General features: G+C 52.5%; 1 protein-coding gene across 2 annotated transcripts in view; it reads left to right on the forward strand.

Moving 5' to 3' along the window:
* The window catches only part of TLN1 (talin 1), a 30,790-nt gene that overhangs the window by 568 nt on the left and 14,471 nt on the right, over positions 1 to 15,751 (forward strand). The window contains exons 2-24 of one of the 2 annotated variants that reach the window (XM_070431233.1): positions 5,222 to 5,384; positions 5,626 to 5,723; positions 5,975 to 6,104; positions 6,189 to 6,341; positions 6,602 to 6,744; positions 6,835 to 6,962; positions 7,603 to 7,663; positions 8,303 to 8,407; positions 8,728 to 8,883; positions 9,635 to 9,736; positions 9,906 to 9,982; positions 10,212 to 10,392; positions 10,560 to 10,673; positions 10,786 to 10,894; positions 11,117 to 11,325; positions 11,490 to 11,588; positions 12,008 to 12,058; positions 12,580 to 12,747; positions 13,142 to 13,436; positions 13,946 to 14,112; positions 14,922 to 15,050; positions 15,227 to 15,343; positions 15,444 to 15,557. In XM_070431233.1, the coding sequence (XP_070287334.1) occupies positions 5,255 to 5,384; positions 5,626 to 5,723; positions 5,975 to 6,104; positions 6,189 to 6,341; positions 6,602 to 6,744; positions 6,835 to 6,962; positions 7,603 to 7,663; positions 8,303 to 8,407; positions 8,728 to 8,883; positions 9,635 to 9,736; positions 9,906 to 9,982; positions 10,212 to 10,392; positions 10,560 to 10,673; positions 10,786 to 10,894; positions 11,117 to 11,325; positions 11,490 to 11,588; positions 12,008 to 12,058; positions 12,580 to 12,747; positions 13,142 to 13,436; positions 13,946 to 14,112; positions 14,922 to 15,050; positions 15,227 to 15,343; positions 15,444 to 15,557 (3,036 nt within the window). In that variant the 5' untranslated portion in view covers positions 5,222 to 5,254. The remainder of the gene's footprint in view (positions 1 to 5,221; positions 5,385 to 5,625; positions 5,724 to 5,974; positions 6,105 to 6,188; positions 6,342 to 6,601; positions 6,745 to 6,834; positions 6,963 to 7,602; positions 7,664 to 8,302; positions 8,408 to 8,727; positions 8,884 to 9,634; positions 9,737 to 9,905; positions 9,983 to 10,211; positions 10,393 to 10,559; positions 10,674 to 10,785; positions 10,895 to 11,116; positions 11,326 to 11,489; positions 11,589 to 12,007; positions 12,059 to 12,579; positions 12,748 to 13,141; positions 13,437 to 13,945; positions 14,113 to 14,921; positions 15,051 to 15,226; positions 15,344 to 15,443; positions 15,558 to 15,751) is intronic. The other variant, XM_070431234.1, reaches the window with a different exon arrangement.

The following is a 15,751-nucleotide window of genomic DNA, read 5'->3' on the forward strand; positions in this document are numbered from 1 at the left end:
TGGGGAGGGCGGGGAGTGGGGTGACAGTGAGGTGCAGGGCGGGGATCGGTTTTGAGGTTTGCTGATAGCCGGTATGTGGGTAGGAGAGCTTTGGGTGAGCCTGGGATGAGGTGGAATTGGGTTGAGGAATCAAGGTTAGCTTTAGAAGTTATAGAGCCCAGGTTAAACATTTAGAGTTACTAGTGTGTCAGGTCGGTTTGATGTGTGCAAAGTTTGGATTAAGGTCACTATTTTGTGTTCTAGGATGGCCAACCGTAAGTCAGCGTTCAGGGTCAACAACAGGAACTGGTTAGGAATTCAGTTTTTAGGGATTAGAGAACCATGGCATGGTCAGTTTTAGGACTAAATAGTGGAGGGATGGGCCAGGAAAGGGATGAATGTCAAAGCCGGTGTGGGGAAACAGGAAACAAATTAGGGTCAAGGTTAATGTTAGGAATTAGGGTCAGTTCTAGAGGTGGTGGTTGAGGTCAGGGTAGATGACCTGAGGCAAGTAAAATTGAAGAAGTTGACAGTAGCAAATCTGAGCTTTCCCATCATTTCATAGCACTCTCCCACCATTTTCACTCACTCATTCATCTGCATACTTCTTGGTCGTCTGATGAATAGCCTACACCCAGCCCAACAGAACTAGTCCATGCTCTGTGCCACCCCCTGGTTCTAAGCCTCCTTAATTTCTTGGTCTAGTTGTAGGTCCCCTTCCCCCACTCCCCAAACAGAAAAGAGGAAATGAGACCCAAAGAGGAAACTGGGTCTTGCAGATCCCACGCCCAGCCAGGCCACTGACCACACCCCCAAGTCACTCCCAGCATGACCCTGCCACTGACCATAGCACTGTCCCTTACGCAGTCTGACCCAGCCACTGGCTGCAGCCCATCCCCCCTCCACCACTCCAGCTTTACTTAGACACTTCCAGTGTCCCTTCACTCTTCCTCCATCCCCGCCTAATTTAGCCACTGACCACAGCCCCATCTCTTCTCAGCCTTCTGTAGCCTGACCTAGCCTGTGACCTCACTTCATCATTCCCTGATTTAGCCACTGTCCACATAATTATTCTTCCCCTTCTCCCAGCCTGATCTGGTGACTGATTATCTACTACCATCTTCCCCAGCCTTCCTCTATAACCTTGTCTTCCCCATTTCCAGCCCGATACAGTCACTAACCCCATCCCCCCTTTTTTCTTCTTTTTTTAATTTTAAGGGAAGGTATGTACATGCTTTTGATTTTTTTAAAAATTACAGTTGACATACAGTAATTTCAGGTGTGCCACAGGGTGTTTAGGCATTTATATACCTTACAAAGTGGTCACACCAATAAGTCCAGTACCCATCAGGCACAGTGCACTAACCTTCTGCCCCTACCTAGTGCTAACCACATCCCATCCCCTTTTCCCCAAAGGCTAACCACATCCCCTGACCACAGCCTCATCTTCACATTCCCAGCTCAGCCTGATCCTTCCTTTCCCCCTTCCCAGTTTCTTACCTAAACTCAAGCTTCCCCAGCTACAGAGTAGCTGTTAATGACAAGAAAAACCCAGCCTGACTTTGGGTTCTGGTTCCTGATGGTTGACAGAACATACTGTCATCAGGTCCTGTCTGTTCTACCTCTTAAACTTCCTAATGAGTGACATCCTTCTCTCCACTGTTCTATCTCTGGCTTCATTACTTCTCACTTATGCAAATGCAGTGTCTTTCTAATCTCCAAGGTTATTTTTCTAAAGTCCAGTTCTGGTATTTTCCTTCTCTACTCACAGCCTCCCTTAGCCTCCTGTTACCCTCCAGTAGGTCAGATCCCTCATACGTCTCTCTAGTCCTCCCTGGCCTTTTCATCTAACCCTGACTTGCCCATCACTGCTCCCTTGCAGGTACCCTGTGCTTCAGCCAGCCTGTCTACTCACTTCCCTGAATGCTCCTACGTGATTTCCTGCTTCTTCACCTTTGCTTATGCTATTCTCTCTGCCTGGAATGCTACCCCTGACTCATCTGCAGCTGGTCTAGTGGAGAGCTTGGGCTTTGGAGTCAGAGGGACCTGGGTTCGGATCGTGGCTTCACAACTTAAGTGTGTGACTTTGGACAAGTACCTTGAACAAGTGTTTAACGTCTTTGAACCTCAGTTTTATAATCTGTAAAAATGGAAATAATGACACCTACCTTGCAGGGTTGTTGTAAGGATTAAATGAAATTATGTATACAAAGCAATGGACATATAGTTAATAAAAAGATAGATGGCTGTTATTTCTATATTACCTTTATTTTTTTTAAATCCTGACTTCTAAGAACATTTTTCATGGAGACATTTTGGTCCTCCTTCCCTAACCTAAAGGGATCCTCCCCTGAGCACACACCTCTTGGCTTTTACCACATCCTGCCCTCTGGTACAATTCTGTGCTTAACTTATCCACTACTCTGACTGGGAGCCCCTTGAGAGCAAAAACCAGGGAGGGCTTATCTTGGTTCCCAGGGTCTTCCCTACAGCAGGACTTCAGAAATGCTTGCTGGATGAATGGAGGGAGGATAGCTACATAATGGGAGAAGAGATGTGGGGCGACAGTTGTGCTTGCTGATAGAGGTGTATTTGTGGGGAAGCTGTGTGTGTGGGATGAGGTCTTTATGGGAAGATAATGTGGTTGTGATGGGATCTGTGTAGGGGCTGTGTGTTTGAGATAATGTGTATCTAGAGACAGTGTAAGTAGCTTTGTGGGAAAGAGCCCTGTGCGTAGGCTCTCTTGGGGTACGTTTGGGGAGAATGAATGTGCATGGGTAAGGGCATAGGTGAGGAGAGGCGGTGTTGGGAGAGGTCAGGTCCAGACCTTTAGCTGCCCAGTCCAGCCCTAAATGAGCCTCCAGCAACTTGAGGCCGGATATGTCAGTCTCACCCACAACCCTCACCACTCCCCCTCCTCGCGGTTGCGGACTCAGAAGCCAAATTTGGTAACAGACTGAGTGTTGCTCCCCCAACCCTCTTCCATTCTGACTCTGTCTTTAGCTTTCTCTCCCGCTTTGTCCCTCTCTCTAACTCCCTCCCTATCTTTCTGCGCCTCCGTTTGTGGGTATCTGCTCTGACTGTATTCTCTATGTGCCCCACATTCCTCATCCCCGGTATACTGACATTCCATTCCTTGCTGGGATTTGACCTCCTGTCCTCCATCCCTCTCCCGCCCCCCCCCCCCCCCTCCAATTGCCCAACTCCTCTGGAATGTATCTCAGGAATGTCTTGAGGGAGGAGGAGTTCCCTGGGAGGGGGACTTGAGGGGGGGGGGTGTTGTTGTTGCGCTTCCTCCATAAAATATGGGAAGGGTAAGAAAGTTCTCAGGCCAGAGCAGGAACTAGGTAGCTTCTCCCTATACTTCCAGGGGCCTGGTTCTATGCCCTCATCACCCTCAATTCACTCCTCCGTTCCCTTCCCTTCCCACCCTCTGGTAACTTGTGGATGTCCACTCAGGACCAGCCTGAGAGTAGGGGTAGGGATGACTCAACTCCCTTATCGGGGTCTCACCAGAGGTTTCCGTACTTGAGGAAGAAGGGGGTGTCCATATGTCCGGAGGAAATGGGGGGAGATGTGCAATTTCAGCTTTGGGTGGAGGGTCCTTTCAGTCTTGCCCTCGGCTCCTCATCAGACTCCTCCACCAGCTTCGCTCCAGTCCTCCAGAGACCCCACATCCAGGTCTGTCCACCTCCTGGGAGAAGTGCCAGGGAATGGGGAGGTGGGCAGAGAGCTGGACCGGGAGACGGGGAGGGTGCTCTCTTGCTTGGGAGTAAAGTTAGAGCGAGCTGTGGTTTCCTCTCTTTTGAGACTCTTGGCTGTTGAGGATGTCAAAATGGTCCATTAGACCCTAACCCAGGCCCTGCCCTGTCTCCTGTTTCTACCTAAATTTTCAATCCCCCACACCCCATCCTTTCTAATTTCTTCACCCCAAAAAAATATACCCCTCTCAACTTCCCTGGTACTCAACTATCTTCTGTATCCCAACACTCCTAATTCTGCTTCCAACTTTGCCCCTAATCCTGCTATCCCACTTGGGGCTAGCAGTTTACCAGGAGGGGACCGGGCAGCCTGGATGTGCTCACTCGGTTAAGAAGCCAATCCCCTTACGGAGCTGGGTCACATCATCAGCTGCCAGGCAGACTTGGCTTCCTGTGCACTATGCGCCACCTGCCGCCTCTAGTGGCTCCTCCAGCCCACTAGAGTTGGTGCCAGGAGGCCGGCGGCCGGCAGGTTGGGACTAGTATCCTGAGAAGCACTGAAAATACCATCGGGGAGGGAGCGGAGCCGGAGGGAGAGTCTGAGAAGGACTTACTGAAGAGGAGAGAGTGGGAGGGGTTGTGAGGGGTTGTTGACTTAGAAGGAGCTGGGACTGGGTTAGAAGAACCGGGCTCTTCCTCTGACCTGCCTTGAACCTACACCCCCGCCCCCTCCCCCCCCCCCCCCCCCCCCGCCCCGTTCTTCCACAGGGTCTGATTCTTTCTGCAAAATTGAAGAGTTGACTAGATAATTTCTGAGATCCCTTTGGATTGGAGGGTCATTATTCTAGCTTGATTGCCAGGGAAGCCAAATATGGGCGAAGCTCCTTGCACATCTCAAGTTAGAGGAAAGCTGGGACAGGAGTGCATCTAGGTGGCTTGAACAGCCAGTATTTGGTCTTCCTGCCAAACTAGCTGGACTCAGTGTTTGCAGGCTTCAGAAGCCCTTGGGAATTATCTAATGTAATATCTTCAGGTTGTAGAGAAGGAAGCTGAAGCTGTGAGAGAGAAGGTCACACAATGAGTCAGGGCAGAGCTCTGAAAATCCCAGACAGGGAAAAGCCAGCAAGCAGGATTCCATGTGAGACAGAGAGAAAAAGGCTGAACCCGGAAAAGATGAAAACAAGGCAGAGTCGGGCTGGGAAAGGAGCAGAGACAAGGAGCAAGAAAGAGACACTTGGAAGAAAGAAAGGAGGCACAGATTCTAGTGGTGAGGACAGGCGCCGTCCCAGGTAACATGGAATCCCAGACCTGCTCTTGCACCTTGCACACCAGCTTCTCCTTCAGATGTCTTAGATGGTTAGGACTGGTCCTTTTGATGTAACTAACCTTTCACTCTTTAAAATTACTAAATAAAACAAAAGCAGCCTCATTACTGTCTGTTTTGGTGAGTCCCTTTCAAAAACACCCCTCCCTGGGACTCCATATGGGAGACCTTCTCTCCTCCTGTGAGGGTGTCCTAACACCCTGATGCCATGGGCCAGGTGTAGCCAGGCTGGAGAAGAGAAGCTGCCACCATGGTTGCACTTTCGCTGAAGATCAGCATTGGGAATGTGGTGAAGACGATGCAGTTCGAGCCGTCCACCATGGTGTACGATGCTTGTCGCATGATCCGTGAACGGATTCCAGAGGCACCAGCTGGACCTCGTGAGTCTGATTACCCATGTGACTGGGGCAGGATTGCTCAGTCCCTTCTGTGTTCCCAGGCTCTTAGCCTCGAGGGATGACCCTTTTGCCCCCTAAGGCTGCTTATCCCTCAGGTCTATGCTCCATGGTTCCCGCCCTCCCCTTTTAGCCCTGAGTCCCTGAGGAACTAGTAAGGGCAGTGATGCAGCCATTCAGCCACATTGGGGTCCTCAATTCTGAGGTGATCCATCCTCTCTCTTAGCCAGCGACTTTGGGCTGTTTCTGTCCGATGATGACCCCAAAAAGGGCATATGGCTGGAGGCCGGGAAAGCTTTGGATTACTACATGCTCCGCAATGGGGTGAGTGTCGCTTCATCAAGGATCACCAACATCCTCTTCCATCAACTTCCCGGTTCCACCTCCTGTTTTCAGCACCCACGTCTGTTGCCTCTGACCCCTCCCATGCTCTCTGTCTATGACGAGCAGTCATAATACCCTGCCTTTGAGTGAGCCGTTCTTGTCCTTGTAATCTTTCCTCCCTCTGGCCCTGTTAAAAGGAAGTAATGCCTCTAGCTTAAAGTGGGCCCCTATCTCCTATTCCTGCCCCACAGGACACCATGGAGTACAGGAAGAAGCAGAGGCCCCTGAAGATCCGCATGCTGGATGGGACTGTGAAGACTATCATGGTGGATGACTCTAAGACCGTCACTGATATGCTCATGACTATCTGTGCCCGTATCGGTAAGGGCGCTCAGGGCTCAGGAGGGAGGCTCCAGCTCTGGCAAAAGACGCTGCCTCCTACCCCTCCCTCTCTCCTCCCTCCAGGCATCACCAACCATGATGAATATTCTCTGGTTCGAGAGCTCATGGAAGAGAAAAAGGAGGAAGTGACAGGCACCTTACGAAAGGACAAGACACTGCTCCGAGATGAGAAGAAGATGGAGAAACTAAAGCAGAAACTGCACACAGATGATGAGTGTAAGCAGAAGTAGAAATAAGTGGGCCCTGGAAATGGTCAGGGTGGCAGGGGTCAGCCACTTACTGTTATTTACTGAACACCCACTTTTGCAAGCACTGTTTCAGACACGGGGGATGCATCAGTAACCAAACAAAGTCCTATACTCACAGAACTTAGCACATGAGTGGGAGAAGGTAGGAAATGAAGAAATGAACAGACAAAAAGCCAGAGATAGCACAGGGGCCATGGGGCCCGGCACTGAGCAGACTCTGTGTCCCAGTGAACTGGCTGGACCACGGCCGCACACTGAGGGAGCAAGGAGTGGAGGAGAACGAGACGCTTCTGCTGCGGAGGAAGTTCTTCTACTCAGACCAGAATGTGGACTCTCGCGACCCTGTACAGCTGAACCTTCTCTATGTGCAGGTGTGGAGAGGATTTGCCTGGGGCAGTGGAGGTGGGAGCGGGGCCAGCGAGGGGCACACAGCATTCACCTCCTTTCCCTCTGCTCTCCAGGCACGAGATGATATCCTGAATGGCTCCCACCCTGTCTCCTTTGACAAGGCCTGTGAGTTTGCTGGCTTCCAATGCCAGATCCAGTTTGGGCCCCACAATGAGCAGAAGCACAAGGCGGGCTTCCTTGAGTGAGTGACTCAACGTTCCACACCCCGTCAGCGCCCAGGACTCTCTGCCTCTGTGGCCCCAATAGTCCTGTCTCCATCCCAGGCCTTCTCACCCCACTTTCTCTCCTGAGGTGCCAGGGTTTGACCACATGGGTACCCTTTTAGCTCCTATCAGCCATTTGTCTTCTTACTGGCCTCATGTGGAATATGAATATAGTTCACATCTCTTCCCCTGCTACGTATGTCTGAAGCAGGCATATAGCTTTCTTGAGATCCTCTGAGGAATTTTACTGCAGTGGCCAGAGGGAAATAAAGGGTACATTTTTACTCAAGCGTCCTACAGGCATGGCCATTCTAGTGAGCACCTTCTGCTCCTGGCTCCCAGAAATCATGCTCTTGACCCTCTTTCCCTCAGGGACTGAGCCTCCAACTCAAGTTCCCTCAGTCCCTTTCCCTGTAGGGAGAGACACAGGCTGCATTCAAGAGCTAATGCTAAGTCACCTCGATTTCAGGAACAATTCGGACTCTGTTCCCTCAGAGTCTTCCTTCTCCCTAAAGCTAACACTGTGTAGACATTTCCTCACACCCCTAGGCCCACAGTCATGGCCCTTATGTCCCCGATGCCATCCACTACATGCTGACCCTCCCTTTTCTGGTGTAGCCTGAAGGACTTCCTGCCCAAGGAGTATGTGAAGCAGAAGGGAGAACGTAAGATCTTTCAGGTGAATGGGGACGGGAAAACGTTTGGGATGACCTGGGAGCTTTGCTGCTTAATCCTACTGACTAAATGGACCCCTGCCCCCTCCCATCTGCTCCCACCTCGCTTCTACCCACCGCGCTGTGCTCCCGCCTTTCCTGTGCCAAGAAAGCAGAAGACTTGGGCTTAAAGTCTCAGCTCCATCACTGTATTTGCCGTGGAATGCAACTCAATATTCCTGTTTTCTTTTGTTTACCTCTCACATGGGATAACAGTCCCTGCCCTGCTAGGGTTGATAGGAGAAGCGTATAAGACAGTGCACCTGAAATTACTGTGAAAAGTATGCCTTTGTACAAATGTAAGGTGTTACCCGCACTCTGAATATTCAGCCCCAAAGGCCATCTGTTTGACCTGCCTCCTGACTGTCCATTCATGCCTCCAGAATGTCTGCCAGTTCCTTACCTGTGTCCCTTGAACTTCGCACCTGCAGATCCTTTATCAGCCCCCAACGCTTCACCCTCTCATTTCTCACACTCTGCACTCCCTCACCTTTCCTTTATCCCCCTAATACTCTCCCTTACAGTTAACATCCCAACCTAACTCCTTGTCTGTGACATTATCCTCCCCAGAGTTTGCTAAATCTTTTCTCATTTCATGCTCTAAGGCACACAAGAATTGTGGACAGATGAGTGAGATTGAGGCCAAGGTACGCTACGTAAAGCTAGCCCGTTCTCTCAAGACCTACGGTGTCTCCTTCTTCCTGGTTAAGGTGGGTTGTGGACCTTCTCACTGTCCTTGCTTCCACTCTCACCCTTGCCTCTCTGAAAGTCGGATCCTGCCCTCAGTCTCGTTTCCCAGCATTCTCTACCTAGTGAAAGCTTGCCTGTTGTCAGTTCTCCACCACCACATCCCTCCCTACCCTTTGTTTTCCCTCCCTTTCCCTTTTCCCTAAAGTAGCCTTGTCCTGGGCCCACCCATAGACACCCTCGTTTAGCGCTCCTGCTCACCTCAGCACCCCCTTGTGGTCTTAATCTGAACTGACGGCTCACTTCTCATTCAACCTCTGACCTATAACACCAACACCAACAGGAAAAGATGAAAGGAAAGAACAAGCTGGTGCCCAGGCTTCTGGGCATCACTAAGGAGTGTGTGATGCGAGTGGATGAGAAGACCAAGGAGGTGATCCAGGAATGGAATCTCACCAACATCAAGCGCTGGGCTGCCTCTCCCAAGAGCTTCACCCTGGTGAGCCTTGGGGGCTCAGGGGAAATGGCTTTGGAAATTTCAGAGAATGGGCAGCTGCAGAGGTCTTTCCACCTCCCTCAGGGCAGGTGTACTGAATGCGACTCCAGATAAAAAGGAGAATTTGGAACTATTGCAGGAATATGGAGGTTAAAGGAGAGGAGAGACTCCTAGAGACTTAGGTGACGTTTAAATGAAACTTATTCATTAAGATAAATAGAACAAATTGTAAATGTTAAACTGAGATCACGGGAAATGGGGAGAGGGAAGAAAAGGGTGATGGAAAACATGCTTTCCCTGTTTCAGCAGCAACTGTGCACTGTAATATTCCCCTCTGGCTTTATAATTTTGGTGTTATGAATTGAAACTGATACCAACTTGACAAAGTGCCCTAATGAGAGAAATTAGTAAATGCTAGTTTTCAGTTTTTAAAACGTGCTAACCTTCAAGTGTGGTCATTTAATGGTAAATGTTAGTGTCCTTCTAATTTTATTACCCTGAGAGAAAAGAGATTTCCTAAATAGTATGTGTAGCATAAAGACCACTGCTCAGAATAAAATATTTCCCTCCAGTGAGGGACATAGAGAAATAGGAGATTGATGAAAATGGAGAAATAAAATGAGGCAAGCTCGTCCTAGAGGGCTGTTGGCGTGGGAAGAAACCCCATCAGCTAGACCTTGGGGCTCCCATTTGCCCTTTTGCATCCTGGACAGATTACCAAGCTTTCCCACTGAGCCCCCCCTTGTCACCCTAGGATTTCGGGGACTACCAAGATGGCTACTACTCAGTACAGACAACTGAGGGGGAGCAGATCGCACAGCTCATCGCCGGCTACATAGATATCATCCTTAAGAAGGTGGGCACTCCCCACCAGCCTTCTTTTTATCTTCCTGTACCTTCTCCCCAAGCTGCTCCGTTAGAAATGGGGACCCAGATTCTGGAAAATGGGTGATTGGGGGGAAAAAGAGTTTGCCTTTTCCTCACCTCCTCTTCCTTAACTCTTGTTCCTTTTTTCCTTTCTACAGAAAAAAAGCAAAGACCACTTTGGGATGGAGGGAGATGAGGAGTCTACTATGCTAGAGGACTCTGTGTCCCCCAAAAAGTACGAAGGGGGCTGGGCTGATCCCATCCTTCAGGGGCGGGGAAGGCAAGCCTAGACTCCACATAGTGTTGCGGGGTATGGAATACTTAGAGCAGTCCTGTAACAAGTCGAAGGCTTAAGGAGACCTCACACACCACTCAGACCGCAGGCCCTGCGACGGCAGTAGAGCTGGTGGGAAGGGCATGAGAGGAAGGAGGCCTGAGTGCTCCTCAGTGTGTCCCCTCTCTAGGTCGACAGTCCTTCAGCAGCAGTATAACCGGGTGGGGAAAGTGGAGCATGGCTCTGTGGCCCTGCCTGCCATCATGCGCTCTGGAGCTTCTGGTCCTGAGAACTTCCAGGTGGGCAGCATGCCACCGGCCCAGCAGCAGATTACCAGTGGCCAGATGCACCGAGGACACATGCCTCCTTTGGTAAGAGCGCCCCCACTGCTACCACAGTACTAGTCCCGCCCCCGACCGCAGCTGGGCCCAGCCCCAAGTTAGGCAGTCCCTTCCCCGACCCTATTTGTATTCCTCTCCCTGGCCTCAAGTTCTCACATACCTTCTCTCCGTGTTCCCTCGTCCTCCTCTCCTTGTAGACCTCGGCCCAGCAGGCACTCACGGGAACCATCAACTCCAGCATGCAGGCTGTGCAGGCCGCTCAGGCCACTCTGGATGACTTTGACACTCTGCCCCCTCTGGGTCAGGATGCTGTGAGTATGGGATGGAGGAGAGGTCAGCTGTACTGAAGCTGAGACTCCAGGGAACAGGGTTGGGGTTCATCAAAACAGAGCAGATCTTGAGGTGTGTTTCTCTTTCTCTCAGGCCTCTAAGGCCTGGCGCAAGAACAAGATGGATGAATCAAAGCATGAGATCCACTCCCAGGTAGATGCCATCACAGCCGGTACTGCCTCCGTGGTGAACCTGACAGCAGGTAGGCTGCACGCCGAGCTCACTGTGTGGTGGGTTAGGAGGAGGGCGAGCGTGTGCAAGCACGAGTATGACAGGCTCGGGTGTGACTGCACCTTGACTCACGGAAGGGACAGTGTGACGTCTCTCAGGACACGTGTGTGACTGGGTGCCTGTGACTGTGCTCCTTCCCAGCCGTCCTCTAGTCTGCCCTGCCTCTCACACATGCTCCCCTTCCTCCTCTCAGGGGACCCTGCTGAGACAGACTATACTGCAGTGGGCTGCGCAGTCACCACAATCTCCTCCAACCTGACGGAGATGTCCCGTGGCGTGAAGCTGCTGGCCGCCCTGCTGGAGGATGAAGGCGGCAGTGGCCGTCCCCTGCTGCAGGCAGCCAAGGGCCTCGCAGGCGCAGTGTCAGAACTGCTGCGCAGCGCCCAGCCGGCCAGCGCTGAGGTCAGGGGCTATGGGATGGAGCTGAGGAGGACAGAGGGTTCAAGCCCAAGGAAGAGGGGACAGTTCTAGCCACAGGATGAAAGTGTGGGAGCCCTGAGCACGTAGGACCCATGGGCGTGTGGGCAGGGGTTGGGCAGCTTCTGACTGGTGTTCACTCTCCACAGCCCCGTCAGAACCTGCTGCAAGCAGCTGGGAACGTGGGCCAGGCCAGTGGGGAGCTGTTGCAGCAAATTGGGGAAAGTGATACTGACCCCCACTTCCAGGTTGGTGACTTACCCAACCCCCAGAACCCCAGCTCCTAGGAGGTGACCTCTGATCCTGAGTCCAGCTCCTAGCCCTGCTCTCTGAATTGACCCCTCAGAGCTAACCTGAACCTGTCTCCAGGAATGAAACTGGGAACCTCCGATCCTTTTTTAGGGGATGAGAATTCAGAACCTCTGAATCCAAACTTAACCTACTAACTAGTTCACCCTTGGTCCTCATTGATTATATTTTTTAGCCACCTGTCCTCTTTTCCCTATCTTTCCCATACATAACCCTGGCCCTCACTCGAGGACATCTTAAACCCCTGCCGTCCTTTAGGCCTTACCACCCTGAGGACACTGTTCCTCTAGCCCCTTCCCCACCCCGTGCCAGTTTCCATTTTCCTCAGTTGACTTGTCATCCTGAATTTCCCATGCAGATATGTGCACCCAGAGGGTCTGGGGTTCGATCTCCCCACGATCCCCCCACGGTAACGGCCTCTGGCCTGGGCCTTCCCAGCTTTGTCCTCTGAGCCGCATACACTCGCTTCTGCACCTCTCCCCCAGCCTCCTGGGGAGCAGGACATGATGGGAGATGGGGAGGCAGGGCTTGGGAAATGGGATCAGGGAGGGTAGTGCAGGGACTTGTTCCCAAGACTCCAGGGCGACTGCTCCCAAGATGGAGAAGAAATGAAGAAAAGAAGCTGGGGATGAGAGGGGCCCTCTAATTACCTCCTCTGTCCACCCCTGTAACAGTGCTGCCCTTCCCTCCCATCGCCGACCGAGTGTATCCGCCTCGCACATTTCTCCCTTGGGTGTAGGCTCTGTTTCTCTCGGTGTAGGTTCTGTCCTACTGGGCGCTCAAGGCAGGGGCTTGGGGTAGGTTCTGGTTGCTTCTGCATACTGTCCTGTGATTGGAGTCAGTGGGAATAATGAACCAGCTTACGCCTCCGAGAAGGGTCCAGGGATCCAAGCCTGATCTCAGGCCAAGCTGACTGCTTTTCTCTCACAGGAGGTGCTGATGCAACTAGCCAAGGCCGTGGCAAGTGCTGCAGCTGCCCTGGTCCTCAAGGCCAAGAGTGTGGCCCAGCGGACGGAGGACTCAGGTCTTCAGACCCAGGTTATTGCTGCGGCAACTCAGTGTGCCCTGTCCACCTCCCAGCTGGTGGCCTGTACCAAGGTGAGTCCCAAAGGTTGCTCTAGCCCAGCGGTTCTCAACCTGTGGGTCGCGACCCCTTTGGCGGTCGAACGACCCTTTCACAAGGGTCGCCTAAAACCATCCTGCATATCAGATATTTACATTACCATTCATAACAGTAGCAACATTACAGTTACAAAGTAGCAACAAAAATAATTTTATGGTTGGGTCACAACATGAGGAACTGTATTTAAAGGGCCAGAAGGTTGAGAACCTCTGCTCTAGCCCATGCCGAAGGCGGGTGCTGCCACCCACACAAGAGCCTCTTATTTTATCTCTCTGGTTCCCGTGGTCTCGTTACCCAACCCAGTGACAAACACCCCGCCTCATGACTCCTTTCCCTTGCCTACAATTCTGACATTCAGCTTGCCCACAGGTGGTGGCACCTACAATCAGCTCACCTGTCTGCCAAGAGCAGCTGGTGGAGGCCGGACGACTAGTAGCCAAAGCTGTGGAGGGCTGTGTGTCCGCTTCCCAGGCAGCAACAGAGGATGGGCAGCTATTGAGGGGGGTTGGGGCGGCAGCCACAGCCGTCACCCAGGCCCTGAATGACCTGCTGCAGCATGTGAGGGCCCATGCGACTGGGGCTGGGCCTGCTGGTCGTTACGACCAGGCCACTGACACCATCCTGACTGTCACCGAGAACATCTTCAGCTCCATGGGTGATGCTGGTAAGGACACCACTCCTGGGAAGACAGAGAAGCCCAGTGAGGTTCGCCGAGCCCATTGGACATTCCCTTGCAGACCTGCCACCTCCCCCTAAGGACTCAGCACAGGAGACTGGGTTCCCCGTCTGTAAAGCAGGAGTAGAACCCCTGCCCTGCCTTCCGTGGCGCATTGAAGAATATATGAAAGTGTATATAAAAACAGATGGAAGGTGGCATTAGGCGCTTTACCCCACCCATCACTCCCTAAAGCCTTTACAAAACATGTCTCATCCTATTTGCTGAAAATACCCATGGAAGACTTTTCCCTCCCATCAAAGCCCACTGGGAAATTTGTTTCTCTCCAAGATCCTAGATCCAGAAAATAATAACTCCAAGGAAATCACTCAAGAATTTCTCCCAAGTCTCTGTGGTCACAAAAAGCCTCATCTCTGCGTTGTCTGCACCATTGTCCTGCACCCCTGGCACCCTCTCAGTGTCTCGGGTCCTCACCTGATTGTGCCCTGTCCCCTCAGGTGAGATGGTGCGACAGGCCCGCATCCTGGCCCAAGCTACCTCCGACCTGGTCAATGCCATCAAGGCTGATGCCGAAGGGGAGAGTGACCTGGAGAACTCCCGCAAGCTATTAAGCGCTGCCAAGATCCTGGCTGATGCCACAGCCAAGATGGTGGAGGCTGCCAAGGTACAGAGACTTCTGTGCAGACTCCCAGGGTGGGCCCTGAAGGGAAGTAGACCAGTCCAGACGGTCACCCTCATCTGATGGGGAGACCCAAGTGAAGCAGAAAATACAAGAGAACAAATACAGGAGCTCTTAGGAAGTAAATATGTCCCTAAGTTGCCGGTGGACGGTGGCCCAAGCTTCCAGCCAGTATGATTCCCAGAGTCCTTGCTGCCTGATTGGCAACTGTACCCCTTTTCTTCCTTTGAGTCCAAGGTCTGCTGTTTCTTCTTTTCCCTACTTTGCTGCCATCACCTGCCTGGATCCCTCTGCTTCCTGGTCTCTCCTGTGAATGCACATAGGCCTCAGCCCCAGGGCCTCCGCTGCTAGCACTGCAAAGACAAAGCAGTAGGACACGGGGCACAGGGTGCAGGGGACCATCAGGAAGAAGCCAGAAGAATCCCCGGCCCCTGGGCTCTGGATGTTTCAGTTTGCAGGAGTAATCAGGTCCCCTGCCTTGGTATTCCCGAGGTCCCTGCTCCAAACTGCATTCTTGTCCCAGAGAGTCCTGCTCACCCCATTTGCCAGTGGGATTTTGTAGAGGCGGGGGGAGAGAATATGATCCCTTCCCCAAAGAGGAAACGAAACAGTTTCACCTAAAGAAGGGGTTTCAGCATCCCTAAGGGAATCCAGGGTCCACCTCAGATTTCCCATCCCCTGGCCTGAGAGGGCTCCTCTCAGTGGTGATCATGACTTCAGGAGAAGAAGTCTGAGTCTGGAGAGGTCAGAGCAGAGCTTATTGAGGGTGATGGCTGTCTCTCTCCACCTCTCAGGGAGCAGCTGCCAACCCTGACAGTGAGGAGCAGCAGCAGCGGCTACGGGAGGCAGCTGAGGGCCTACGCATGGCGACTAATGCAGCTGCACAGAATGCCATCAAGAAAAAGCTGGTGCAGCGCCTCGAGGTGAGGCTGGGAAATGAACCAGGAGCAATTGTGTGCATGCAGTGGGAGGACTGAGGCTGGGAGGGACCTGTGAAGAGAGTCACTTAATATTTCCTTGGAGGATGGCATGGGCAGGATAGGCCAGGGACTGGGCATGGGAATGCCTGGGGCTTGTCCTGACTACTCCTTCCTCACAGCACGCAGCCAAACAGGCTGCCGCCTCGGCTACGCAGACCATTGCTGCAGCCCAACATGCAGCCTCCACCCCCAAGGTCTCTGCTGGCCCCCAGCCCCTGCTGGTGCAGAGCTGCAAGGTGAGACTCCAGGAAGCATGGGGTGGGAGGAGGTGTGGGAGGAGAGGGACTTTCCCCCAGCTTGGGGATGGGGTGACTGTCATGACATTTTCATCTGCAGGCTGTGGCAGAGCAGATTCCACTGCTGGTGCAAGGTGTCCGAGGGAGCCAAGCCCAGCCTGACAGTCCCAGCGCCCAGCTAGCTCTCATTGCTGCCAGCCAGAGCTTCCTTCAGGCAAGGCATCTTCTCCCCACCTCTCAGACCAGACCCTTCCCACCCTCCTGTGTCCCCTATAGCTCCCACAATTTAAATCTCTGCCCGTAGCCTCTGTCCCAGTACTCAGCCCAAATGCTCACCACGTCCTGGCTATCATCAGTCCTTGTACCAAGCCCAGAGGAAGGATGGTGCCCTTCATCTGCCTACCTATT

Source organism: Myotis yumanensis, unplaced genomic scaffold (assembly GCF_028538775.1).
Source record: "Myotis yumanensis isolate MYYU_CA2020_CCGP unplaced genomic scaffold, mMyoYum1.0.hap1 SCAF_12, whole genome shotgun sequence".
NCBI classification, from domain to species: Eukaryota; Metazoa; Chordata; class Mammalia; order Chiroptera; family Vespertilionidae; genus Myotis; species Myotis yumanensis.